Genomic DNA, 12,864 nt, shown 5'->3' on the forward strand with positions numbered 1-12,864 from the left:
TAAGTTTTTGGCTCAGTAAAGATGAGCAACTAGGTTGGAGCTGAAGTGCAGAATCCAGAATAGTGCAGTCCTTAGCCAAAAAATGATGTGATAAAGATAATGAGACTAAATATTTGTTCTTCCTTTACAAAGTTAGTTATTTAGCCTGCTCCAGATCAGATAGCATGTATTAATTTTGCTTATTGTAAATTTGTCTGCTACAGAAACTGGATGGCTTCTACAGTGAGTGTGAACTTGGATAAAGACACGCTGTTGGTGGATGGAACACCACCTCCGAAAAAGCCCAGGTAAACTTACTTCTACTACATTGACATGGAAATATTAGTAAGAGGGAAATGAAGAGAGTTTTTTTTCCATGACACTGCATTCATTTTAGAAAGGGTGTGACATCTGGCACTAAGACTCAGTGATCTTTCCAGTGCTTGTCTGACAATGTATGCTGTCTTCAGCAATTCATTATAACCACTGTTTTCTTGTCTGTGTGGATAAAAATCTGTTTCTTGGGAGGGGGGAATCAGATTTTATATAAATTATATTTTGATATAAATCCAATTTATTTTAATTATTTTTTAAATCTAAACCTGTTTAAAATCTGAATTTAATACAAAATGTGTTAAAGCCTACTTATTTTTTATTTAAATGTTTTAAGAGATAATAAATATACTGAGTCCATGAGCCTCTATCAAAAATTAAGTGAAAGGCTGCTTTCCTATATAAAGGAGGACTCAGCTGGGGGGAGAATCTAACTGCGGAGGTAAAGCTTTATAAGTGTGGAACAATAGCTCTTGTACTGTATTAAAGGCTTGATCCTGTGAGGGACCCAGGGGCTATGCTCCTGGGTGCAAGAGACTGTTGAAGTTATTGTTAGGGGGCTTATTCCTTCACCCACTTACTTCCCTGGTCCTTCTCGCATGAACAGAGAGCAACAATACCCGAAGTCCAAAGGTGCAAACAATTCGATGTTTATTGGGGTGAACTTCCAGCAAGCATGATTCCAGTTTCCTTCCTTAGTATCCTCCTTCCCAGCTGTGACACCACAGAGCCTTACACCTGTGTCCCTGTTCCCATTCCTGCCCTTAGCCAAACATTATTCCAATTTCCTTACCCCCATTCCCATTTCCCCTCTTCAGCAAAACATGATTCCAATTTCCACACCCCCATTCCCTGTTCCCATCCCCTCCCACCCACACCCACTCACTTCCTCATTGACTACAGATTATATAGTAAAACTTGAGTTCTGCTTAGCTATACCTTAACCAATCATTTTCCTGAAATTTAACTAACCAGTCCTAACATATTGTAACATGATTATGTAACCAATTATGTCCCACCACCTTAATTAGTTTACACCCAGCAAAATTAATTATACAGCAGACAGGAACAATCACAGAACCAGAGAGATTATACAGACAAACGATAGCAAAGTGAAGGAGTACTTGTGGCACCTTAGAGACTAACCAATTTATTTGAGCATGAGCTTTCATGAGTCTCTAAGCTCATGCTCAAATAAATTGGTTAGTCTCTAAGGTGCCACAAGTACTCCTTTTCTTTTTGCGAATACAGACTAACACGGCTGTTACTCTGAAACCTGTCAATAGCAAAGTGGGAACTATAATGACAAGACAATACAGAAGTGAGGATTTCACATCCCAGCTATTGATAAGTGAGTTCTTGCCAGACAGGATGCTATCAAACTAAGTTTTCTTTTACATTTTCTAGGCACTTCCCTTTCTCTGGAGGTGATAGGAATACAATCCTGTTCTGATAGTGCCTAATAGCCCAATAGCACCTTATTTCAATGTGACTAGTTTGGAATGTGAGGATGACACTGTTCGCTTCCTAGCTTATGGCTGCCTCTGCTGCTTAGCCAAAGGCCTTAGCCTAAGAACAGGGCCTCAGACTGTCATAGTAAGAGAAGGCCCTTACACCAGCAGACAGTGATTTTGATTCTTTCTTTTGTACCTTTATAACTAGCCAAGTGATAAGAATACACCTAAATTCTTAGAATATAGGCCTTTACAGACAGGCCTGAATATCTATATCCTAACAGGTTTCAGAGTAACAGCCGTGTTAGTCTGTATTCGCAAAAAGAAAAGGAGGACTTGTGGCACCTTAGAGACTAACCAATTTATTAGAGCATAAGCTTTCGTGAGCTACAGCTCACTTCTTCAGATGCATATCGTGGAAACTGCAGCAGGCTTTATATATACACAGAGAATATGAAACAATACCTATTCCCACCCCACTGTCCTGCTGGTAATAGCTTATCTAAAGTGATTTCCAGCACAAATCCAGGTTTTTTCACCCTCCACCCCTATCCTAACAGTTATCACAGATGTTGAGACCTGGCCTCTGACTTCAGGAGACACCACCACATAGCTCATTACTGGGTAGCAAAAATATGTACCAAATTGAAGCTTTCCACTTGGTGATTTAAGTTGCTTTGGTTTAATTCAGTCCATCCTGTTCCTTGTGATGTTTTAACCTTTAGGACAAGGGAGTTAAGATTAAGAAAATTCCCAGGACTTGTTCCCTTTCAAAGCAGAAAAGGGCATCTGCTTTGCTTCAGTTTCTTTAAACTCCCTATCATGCTGGAGGGTGCCTGGGTGTGCTTAGATATTAGCCAGCGCTTGATGTTCTCTCTGGGTTGGTTCTGCGGAAAAGTGTCTGTCTGAAGAGCTGTTGGAGGAAGTGTATTCAGCTAACCTGACTTATTTATTGGCTGTGAGAAGGCAGGAAGGTGGGTGAAATAAAACTTAATTTAAATAACAATTAAAATATCCAGGTCTTCGGGTTTTTTTATTTATTTATTTTTTTAAATATTTTTTTTTTTTTTGTTTTTCCTCCACCCTGCTGAATTCTAAAATGAACAGAGAGGAGGCTCGGCATGTAGGCTGGCTCGCTAGGAATGTGGTGATAGAAATGCCTACTGCTTATCAGTGTGGGAACTAAATCTCTTTCCTGAGCTGTTGTTGCTTAGAATCGTCACTTTGTTTGGCTCATAGACTCATAGAATATCAGGGTTGGAAGGGACCTCAGGAGGTATCTAGTCCAACCCCCTGCTCAAAGCAGGACCAATCCCCAGTTTTTGCCCCAGATCCCTAAATGGCCCCCTCAAGGATTGAACTCACAACCCTGGGTTTAGCAGACCAATGCTCAAACCAATGAGCTATCCTCCCCCCAAAAGTGTGGCCTGTACGGGGATCAAACCCGTGACTTTGGCGTTATTAGCACCACGCTCTAACCAACTGAGCTAACTGGCCAGCCAGCCATGCTCTGATACTCAGGATTTCAACCAACAGGATTCTGAAAATATAAAAAAGCCTGGTTAAGATTTCACTCCCATATTATTAGGGAAAGATTGTTTCTTTTATAGATGATGCAGGAAAATTGGGGTTCAGAATTAATCCCCTAAATTTTCTGAATAAACCAAATAGACCCAGATTTGCAATAGCAACCAATAACATATGCACAAAGCAAAGGATCAAGTAGTTGTTTTCTCAAATGGCAGCTAGCACATGGAACTGTGCTGATCTCAAAAGAGCTCTCAGGCCAATCTACTGCTGCAGCCACACAACTTGGTACATAACCTGCACTGAGACAGAGGCACTGACTATGGGAATGTCTGTACTGCAAAACCAAAACCCCACTGCAGCCAGTCTCAGAGCCTGGATCAGCCAACTTGGGCTTGCGGTATTGAGCTAAAAATTGCCGTGTAGATGTTCCTGCTCATGCTCTGAGACCCGTTGAGTGGGGAGGCTCTCAGAGACCAGGCTTGATCCCAAGCAGGAATGTCTGCACTGCTATTTTAAACCCCATAATGCAAGCCCGAGTTAGTTGACCTGGGCTCTGAGACTTGCTGTGGAGGGGGAGATTGCAGTGTAGAAGTACCCTAGGTATTTCTGTATTTACGTTCCCATCCTTGCCGAGTGTCAAGAGTTTTCAGATTGTGTTCCTTTTGTATTTGGGTTGCTTCTCTTTGCTCATTCTCTCAGTAATATTGAAGCTCCCTGGGCTCCCCTGCTGGGTAAACCCAGCTGTAGTTAGTGTGTAATCACCAGTGATGGTGATTCAATAGGGTGTTGATAAAATATGACTTAAAACATAGTACAGGTACACCGCCAGCAAAGTAAGGGGGTGGGCGGACGGGCAGACAATCCCTCTGTAAGGCTCTGCGTGGTCCACACTTTGACTCTGCTCCTTCTCATGGCTCACCAAAAATCCCTCTTGCCACCCTTTGCTTAATAGTCTCAGCAGAGGCCAATGACAGACTGGACCATGGAGGCACTAAAGAGTAGTGTGTGCTGGCAAGAAACTTTTGCTTCCACTGGCCTGTTCTGTGTATAAATAGAGCTTCTGTCTTGAGAGATGTCACTGGAGCCCCTGTCACTTAATAAATAAAACAGGAGGAGGAGTCTGGGCCATTTTGAAATTAGAACCAGACACGCTTAGGGTTACGTTATTTCCTCTTCCCGAATCCCCATAGGTGCGCTGGAGCCCCTTTGCTGTGGGGCAAGGAGTGCATTTTGAACCTGATAGTTGATGTATACAAAAATGTGAAGAACTCTGTCAGTGGCTGATATTATCAGGGCAAAGTTCTGTCTCCCTCTCCACATACCAGCCATCCTTCTAGCCTGCATTTCTAAATGGGGCCAATTGCCAGGATCTCTGCTGTCCTGCAACTAAAGTTACTTGACTTACTCTGCTTCAGAAATTGGCCAGGGTGATGGGGCACTGTGCCTTAACAGGCCTGGTAAAGGACCAAGTTGTGAATATCTCATACTTATAGCTGGCTGTTACTGGCCTGTAGAACTGTGCGTTGTCTTTTGAGGGAACTCTGTCACTCCCTGCATGCCAACCCCTTCAGCCTTGTCCATTGTCTCCTCTAAGTTCTGTGACCCATGTGTGCATTTGGGACACTCATTTATGTCAGCACAAATGTGCTTCTCTCTTATCTCATTCCAGAAAACTGTTGCCAAGCCTTAAAACCAAAAAGCCCCGGGAACTTGTTCTGGTAATTGGGACAGGGATCAGTGCAGCAGTAGCTCCTCAAGTCCCAGCACTGAAATCTTGGAAAGGGTTAATCCAGGCCCTGCTGGATGCTGCTATTGACTTCGATCTCCTTGAAGAGGATGAGAGCAGAAAGTTTCAGAAATGTCTCCAGGAAGATAAGAACCTTGTTCATGTTGCCCATGACCTTATCCAGAAACTATCTCCGGTGAGTGAGCATGTGCAGCAGGATTCATCAACTTCAGTGTGTAGAATGTGGCTTTGAGAGCAGGGGGGTGGCCAAGGGTTCTCCAAAGCAATTGCCCCTAATGGGCCTGACTGGACTTTTCCAGTCAAAGCTGGGTATTGCGCTCTCTGAAACTCATCCCGTGGTCCTGGGCCTGTCCTTGGGGCAACCTCAGGTTTGAGAGTGTTGCATGAAGTGCCTGCTCCCACCACTTAGTGTGCCAGGATCAAGAGACCAAACCAGTCAGGCTGGGATCAGTGAGATGGTTCCTCAGTCACAGTAGCTTGATGGCTCTGGCCCAGAACGTCATGATTGTGAGGGGTGACATGGTGATGTTGGGGGCTCAGGTGCCGGTTTGTCAGTGGAGACCACCTTGCTCTATACGCTGGTTCCTTACATAGCTGTGTTGCAGAAAGTATCTTCTCCCTTAGTAGCCTGTCTTTGCGCTGCCGGAGAGAGTAAATGTTAGTTTTTCGTAGCAATTTAAGGGTAAGCATGTTCTCGCAAGAGGCGTGGCTGGAGGGGGTAGCCCTGAGGATGTGTTGTGTTTGGGGAAGAACGTGCTTCTGAGTTACGGGTTTTGGGGAGGCCTGGCTGCCAGTGGGTCTCACTTCTGGGTAGAAGGCTGTGGGTTCAAATCCCACCTCAGGCCTTGTGCTCTTCCTTGCTGCTGCCACTGAAGGGCAGCACTAAAGGTGCTGCAGTTAAAAGTGCTCTATTGTGAATGATTAAATCTAGATCCCTTCTGCCTGCCTGAGCATTCAATAGACAGTAAAGATCCCACTGTACTTGAAGGAAAGAGCAGGGTGCCTTGCTTCTGGCTCCGCGTGATGAGCATATTAGACATGCCTGGGTGGGCAGAGATCAGTTGGGTGTCCTGGTCACAATTCCATCTCTGCTGAAAGCTCTTTTCTGATCACGTAACTGCTACTCTGTTTGCCTTACACATAATCGGTGCCCCCCAATAACTCATTGCTTTGCAAAGCAATTCAGGCTATGTATGTAGGGTTGTACACTGCCCTTGTCCCCCGTGTATGAAAAGTGCTACAGGAAATCAAATTCCCAACTCTGACCTTGGGTTGTTGGATTCCCTCCGCAGCGCACTAGCAATGTCCGCTCCACGTTTTTCAAAGACTGTTTATACGAGGTGTTTGATGACCTGGAGTCTAAAATGGAAGATTCTGGGAAACAGCTGCTTCAGTCTGTGCTTCGCTTAATGGAAAATGGAGCACTCGTATTAACCACAAACTTTGATAACCTGCTGGAACTGTATGCAGCAGACCAAGGGAAACAGCTTGAATCTCTCGACCTTACTGATGAAAAAAAGGTAAAAAGTGGGTCAGCCAGGCTAAACATTCTGCTCTTTGTTCACATGAGCCATAGGTCAGTGGCGGTAGAAAATCCTGCCCCTACGTGAAATGTGTCATGCTGTTGACACTGACATCAGTTTATAGTGGTAGACAAAATACACCTGGCTGGATGATCTTTCGTGTTGTACGTTTAAGGGTCTCTAGTATTCTGGGAGAGGGGTAGGTAAGAACAGTGCATCCTTCAATTTCCTTGCATCCCAAATGTCCATCCTTAGAAGTGCTGTAATTGCTGGCGTACATCCTCGTAACTTAGGAGGAGCCTCCAGGCATCTTTAACAGCTTTTGTACTGCTTTGATCAGTGCTTCGGACTCCTGGCTTTTAGTTGCCAATGTACTCCCAGCTTTATTTGACTCCAGGTGGGACTTGGCTTTAAGATTTTGAACTATGCAGGAAGCTATATGCCCCAAACAAAGCTGATCAGTCTTTTCAGATAAAACACATTCCTTTTGGGGTATATTATAGAATATATAATACACACAGGGCCATAACCTTCAAGGCCTTGCACAAATTAACCCATCTACTTTTCTGTTTTTGTCTCCCATCCACCCTGTTGCTTTTTGTCTTCCTCTGTAATCTCTACTTTCTTCCACGTAGCCTACCCTTTTTCCTGGGACCCCATCCCTGACCCACTTTGCCATGTGTCAGAACTTTCCTCCAAGTCCCTCCTTGCTTCCTCCACAAGGTTTCTGATCCCTAGTCCTTCCCATGATGGATCTGTCACCCAACAGACAGAAAATCCTAACTTTATATTACTTTAACCAACAGCAGATTCTAAATTACACCACTCAGTCACTTGGCACTCTGCATCCTATTCCTGATCCTTACATTGTCAGTTCAGATCTTTGGCAAGAATCTGCTCTCCATGCTGTCCATAAAGTGCCAAGCACGCTGCAGGGACTATAGAAATAGTGAGAATAGTTAGACATAATGGGGAAAAAAATCACTACGTAAAATATACCACAGCTTAATCACATTTCTAAACTCCAGTCTCCGACATGACCTCCCAGTCTGTACTGTTGGATATATTTGCAATGATACAAATGTAGCATTCTCAGTCATCGCAGGATTAAATAAGGAGATGAGCTGCATAGGAATGAATTTGCAAACATGGTAAATGTGATAAGGATTTTTTGTTGAAGCATACAAAGGCTAAACTGCTGAGCTTTCTCAAAACTGTTTTGAGTCTAAATTGGAAATAGAATAAACATGTAGATTTAAGAGAAATGCGTATTAAAATAATGGTCAAATAGCTTGTTTTATCCTTTCCTTGCTGAGTTCTGAGTCAGGATTCCACCTTTTCCTGTCAACAGTGGGTGACGAGGACAAACCTCTGGGGCAAATGAGCATTGTGGCCTCACTTTAGTCTGACAAGCTGTATCCAGAACTCATGAGCGTAGGGACGTGAAGGAGAAGTTAACTTTTCAAATAGACTGAAATTCAGTATGCTCTTGAAAAGCTACATGCTGTTAATAACTTGAAGCAATTACTGAAAAATTATGATTGCAAGACCTGCAGTAAGGAGCCTGGGAAGAGCATCTGGCTCCCCTATGGAGAAATGGCCCAAGCTGACCCTTGATAGGCTTTGGATAAGCACTGGCCTCCTGTGGTTTAGATGCCTTGCAGATGATTTGGGTTTGTTTTCTTCACATGCACGGGGATTTCTCTGCATCTCACCTCCTCGGGAGTTTAAGGAATGTTCCTTTCCAGTTTAATTCCTGGAATGTGAGATTTGACAAATGAAGACTTCAAGTAATGGCCCACTCTGCCCCCGCTCACTTCTGACTTGCCCAGGAACCCAAACAGATGGGCACTTCTTGCGGATATCCCCCAGGCTGTGTTTATTTTGTGCAGGTGTTGGAGTGGGCACAAGAAAAAAGGAAGCTCAGTGTCTTGCATATCCATGGAGTTTACACAAACCCCTGTGGAATAGTGCTTCATCCAGCCGGGTATCAGAATGTCCTGCGCAATACAGAGGTTATGGTGAGCTTCAGCCTGCTTGTGCCCTTCTCTCCTCCCTCCCCCCAAGACACCCAAGCCGAGAATGCTTTGCTTATCTACGGTCTTGTGCTTGTTTGGCTTTTCTCTTCATCTGTTGGGGGTAATGGTTCTGGCTTTTCCAGCAAATATTTCTGATTCAGCATAAGTTTCAGATTTCATTGAGTTCAAAAATGTTGCCTTGAAAGGGGCAAGGCTCAGTGGTGGAGCCGTTTCCATTTTCACTGTCACTTGTTGCTCATGGCAGACTTGGTGTTGACTTTCTGCTGAAAAATGATAAGTCACCCTGAGAGACGGAATCTTCTCTGCCTGGAGAGTAGGATTGGTGGGACCTGTGGATAAAATCAATGTTTCCTACCTCCTGTCTATTACGTATAAATATCTATAGATCTTGTGTGTAGTTGAACACTGTCCTTAGTGTGGGACTAGGATATATTTAGAATAGGATGTTCGGTTACAGGGTACAGAAACATCCAGAAGTCCCCCTCTTGGTCAGACAGTCTGGATTGAACTTCTCAGGCCCACGAAAGCCAACCTTCCTAAATTGGTTCCAGAAGAGTGGAAGAAAGCTGATGTGGTTCCAGTATTAAAAAGGGCAAACGGGATGACCTGGGTGATTACAGGCCTGTCAGTTGAACGTTGATCCCAGGCAAGATAATGGAGCAGCTGATACAGGACGTGATTAATAAAGAATTAAAAGATGGTAATATAATTAATGCCAGTCAACCTGGGTATATGGAAATCGATCCTGTCCAACTAACTTGTAACCTCATCAAAATACCGAGTTTGGTTGATAATAGTAATATTGTAGATGTAATGGACAGACCTCTGTAAGGCATTTGACTGGTTACCACAAGACATTTTCATTAAACTAGTACTATATAAAATTAACATGGCACACTTAAATGCATTAAAAGCTGGCTAACTGATAGGTCATTGTAAATGGGGAATTATGGTTCAGCAGGTGTTTCTAGGGGTTTCTGCAGGGATTGGTTCTTGGTCCTACATTAGTAACATTTTTATTGGTGACACACAAATTAGGGGATTAGTCAATAACTAAGAGGACAGGTCACCAACACAGAGCAATCTGGAGCACTTGGTAAAATGGGTGCAAGCAGTTTTAATATGGCTAAATGTATACAGCTGGGCACAAAGAAGTTAGGCTGTACTTAGAAGATAGGGAGTTTAGGGTGAATCTGTTTCGGATGAATGGATGAGTTGCCATGGGCTAGTTCAGTTATTGTTAGAGTTCCTAATTTAAATTTTGTGATGTTTACATGCCAGGCTCTTTACAATTATTTAATTGGTACAAGGCAAATAGTGTGTAACTTGCACATTGTGATGGCTGCAATAAAACCTGCCCGAACTGCTAAGATACTTTTATCTTTCCTTTTCAAAGCGGGAGATCCAGAAGCTGTATGAAAACAAATCATTCTTGTTCCTGGGCTGTGGCTGGACTGTTGATGACACCACGTTTCAGGCCCTTTTCCTAGAAGCTGTGAAGCACAAATCAGACCTGGAACACTTCATGCTTGTGCGGAGGGGAGATGTGGATGAGTTTAAGAAGCTCCGTGAAAACATGCTGGATAAAGGGATTAAAGTCATTTCATATGGAAACGAATACACAGATTTACCTGACTACTTTGAGAGGCTGACAAGTGAGATCTCCACACGGGATCGAACAGGTACATGGAGTGATGGGCTGTCCTGAATAATGCATCACCTCGTCTCTCCAAGCCACTTCAACAAGGGCTTCTGTGTTTAAATATGATAGCTAAGCTAGCTCTGAAGGGGTTTTTATAATAGTAAAGCCTAAGCTGCCCATTCTCAGCCTTGAATCTCATTCAGGTATTACTGCCCCTTTCTCTACTCCCTCAGTGACACTAAAATACCAGTTCACAGAAGATTTGAATTATTGAAGATTTTAGAACACTCGTCTTGTGCCTGCTTCTTAGTTGATCTATTCCTTCGGCATACTAGGTGCCTTTTTCACATTTTGTTGCTCGTTGAATCATTTGTTCTCCCCAAATTTATTCTGCTGATGTAATGCAGGTGGGAAGCTGTGTCACTTTAGTGCTGGTTAAGTTGAACTGCAGTAGGTTGCTATTGGTACTGTTGCTTGGGTACCATATCTCCTACACATCAAACATGATCTCTGGTTTGTTTATAGCAGTCATCTTTTCCTTCCGCTCTCCACCTTCGGTAAAATGAGGGATGGAACACTCTGCAGCTGGATTGCTTGAGCTGTTAAAAGTGACCTGCAAATGACTTAAAATAAACCAGCTTGTGCCTCTTACTGATGGTTTGATGTATAAAAGGCCAAATTTTTGGCTTTTTGCATTTACCCTTTAGAACTATCAGGGAAAGGAACTGACTTGCTGAAGGATAGCTGGCAAGTCCAATTTATGCTCAGACAGCATGGTTGAAGGGTGTTTTGAGTCTCCCAACATTCCAGTGGGGAGGAGAAACTTGTTAGTCCCTGAGGTTTGTTGCCTGAGCAAAGCAACGCCCGACACTCAACTTCATGGTGTTTGTATATCTGTGACATAACTCTAGTTGTCTATAAATCAAAGAATCCCGGGGGGCAGCCATTACCACCTTCCAGCAGAACACCCCCATACCAGCTGTGCCTGTTGTCCTCATAGTTTAAAATGTTGCCTGAGAGACAGGAACTAATGGTGGGGGAAGAGAACAAAGCTGAGGAGGGGGGAATGAATGGCAGGGAATCCCTGAAGTCAGCAAACATGGGAGGGTGGTACACAAGGCAAGGGATGATGCAGTGAGTTGAAGAACAGCTAGCCAAAAACTCAAAAGGTAATAAAGTGTTAAGTACATCAGAATCAGGAAGCCTGCTAAACAACCAGTGGGGCCCCTGGATGATCGAGATACAAAAGGAGCACTTAAAGACGATAAAGTCATTGCAGAGAAACTAAATGAATTCTTTGCTTCAGTCTTCACAGCTGAGGATGTTAGGGAGATTCCCAAACCTGAGCTGTCTTTTGTAGGTGGTAGGTGACAAATCTGAGGAATTGTCACAGATTGAAGTGTCCCTGAGGAGGCTTTGGAATTAATTGAGAAACTGAACAGTAACAAGTCACCGGGACCAGATGGCATTCACCCACGAGTTCTGAAAGAAATCAAATGTGAAATTGCAGAACTGTTAACTATGGTTTGTAACCTGTCCTTTAAATCAGCTACTGTAGCCAATGACTGGAAGATAGCGAATGTAATGCCAATATTTAAGAAGGGCTCTAGAAGTGATTCTGGCAATTACAGACTGTTAAGTCTAATGTCAGTACCAGGCAAATTAATTGAAACAATAGTAAAGAATAAAATGGTCAGACACATAGAAACACATAAATTGTTCCAAAGTCAATATGGTTTCTGTAAAGGGGGATCATGTCATACTGATATATTAGAGTTCTTTGAGAGGGTCAACAAATGTGGACAAGGGGGATCTAGCGGACATAGTGTACTTAGATTTCCAGAAAGCCTTTGACAAGGTTCCTCACCAAAGGCTCTTACATAAATTAAGTTGTCATGGGATAAGAGGGAAGGTCCTTTCTTGGATTGAGAACTGGTTAAAAGACAGGGAACAAAGGGTAGGAATAAATGGTAAATGTTCAGAATGGAGAGGGGTAACTAGTCGTGTTCCCTAAGGGTCGGTCCTAGCACCAGTCTTATTCAACCTATTCATAAATGATCTGGTGAAAGGGATAAACAGTGAGGTTGCAAAGTTGCAGATGATACTAAACTGCTCAAGATAGTTAAGACCAAAGCAGACTGTGAAGAACTTCAAAAAGATCTCACAAAACTAAGTGATTGGGCAACAAAATGGCAAATGTAATTTAATGTGGATAAATGTAAAGTAATGCACATTGGGGAAAAAAATAACCCCAACTATACATACAATATGATGTGGGCTAATTTAGCTGGGGCTAATCAGGAGAAAGATCTTGGAGTCATCGTGGATAATTCTCTGAAGACATCCACGCAGTGTGCAGCAGCAGTCAAAAAAGCAAACGGGATGTTAGGAATCATTAAAAAAGGGATAGAGACTAAGATGGAGAATATCTTATTGCCCTTATATAAATCCATAGTATGTCCACATCTTGAATACTGCGTACAGATGTGATCCCCTCATCTCAAAAAAGATATACTGGCATTGGAAAAGGTTCAGAAATGGGCAACTAAAATGATTAGGGGTTTGGAATGGGTTCCCTATGAGGAGAGATTAAAGAGGCTAGGACTTTTCAGCTTGG

The 12,864-nt window shown here is 43.1% G+C and overlaps 1 protein-coding gene and 1 non-coding gene across 5 annotated transcripts in view; one reads left to right on the forward strand and one right to left on the reverse strand.

Annotated features, from left to right (window-relative positions):
- Window positions 1–12,864, forward strand: part of FAM118B (family with sequence similarity 118 member B) — a 28,475-nt gene that overhangs the window by 13,506 nt on the left and 2,105 nt on the right. For all 4 annotated transcript variants that reach the window (XM_073321138.1, XM_073321137.1, XM_073321134.1 and 1 more), the window contains 5 exons: window positions 204–287; window positions 4,966–5,218; window positions 6,336–6,563; window positions 8,459–8,587; window positions 10,002–10,287. In XM_073321138.1, coding sequence (XP_073177239.1) covers window positions 211–287; window positions 4,966–5,218; window positions 6,336–6,563; window positions 8,459–8,587; window positions 10,002–10,287 — 973 coding nt within the window. In that variant the 5' untranslated portion in view covers window positions 204–210. The remainder of the gene's footprint in view (window positions 1–203; window positions 288–4,965; window positions 5,219–6,335; window positions 6,564–8,458; window positions 8,588–10,001; window positions 10,288–12,864) is intronic.
- Window positions 3,190–3,263, reverse strand: TRNAI-AAU (transfer RNA isoleucine (anticodon AAU)). The gene has a single exon. It is a non-coding gene; the product is annotated as a tRNA-Ile (tRNA).

This window comes from Lepidochelys kempii, chromosome 22, assembly GCF_965140265.1.
Source record: "Lepidochelys kempii isolate rLepKem1 chromosome 22, rLepKem1.hap2, whole genome shotgun sequence".
Classification (NCBI taxonomy): domain Eukaryota; kingdom Metazoa; phylum Chordata; order Testudines; family Cheloniidae; genus Lepidochelys; species Lepidochelys kempii.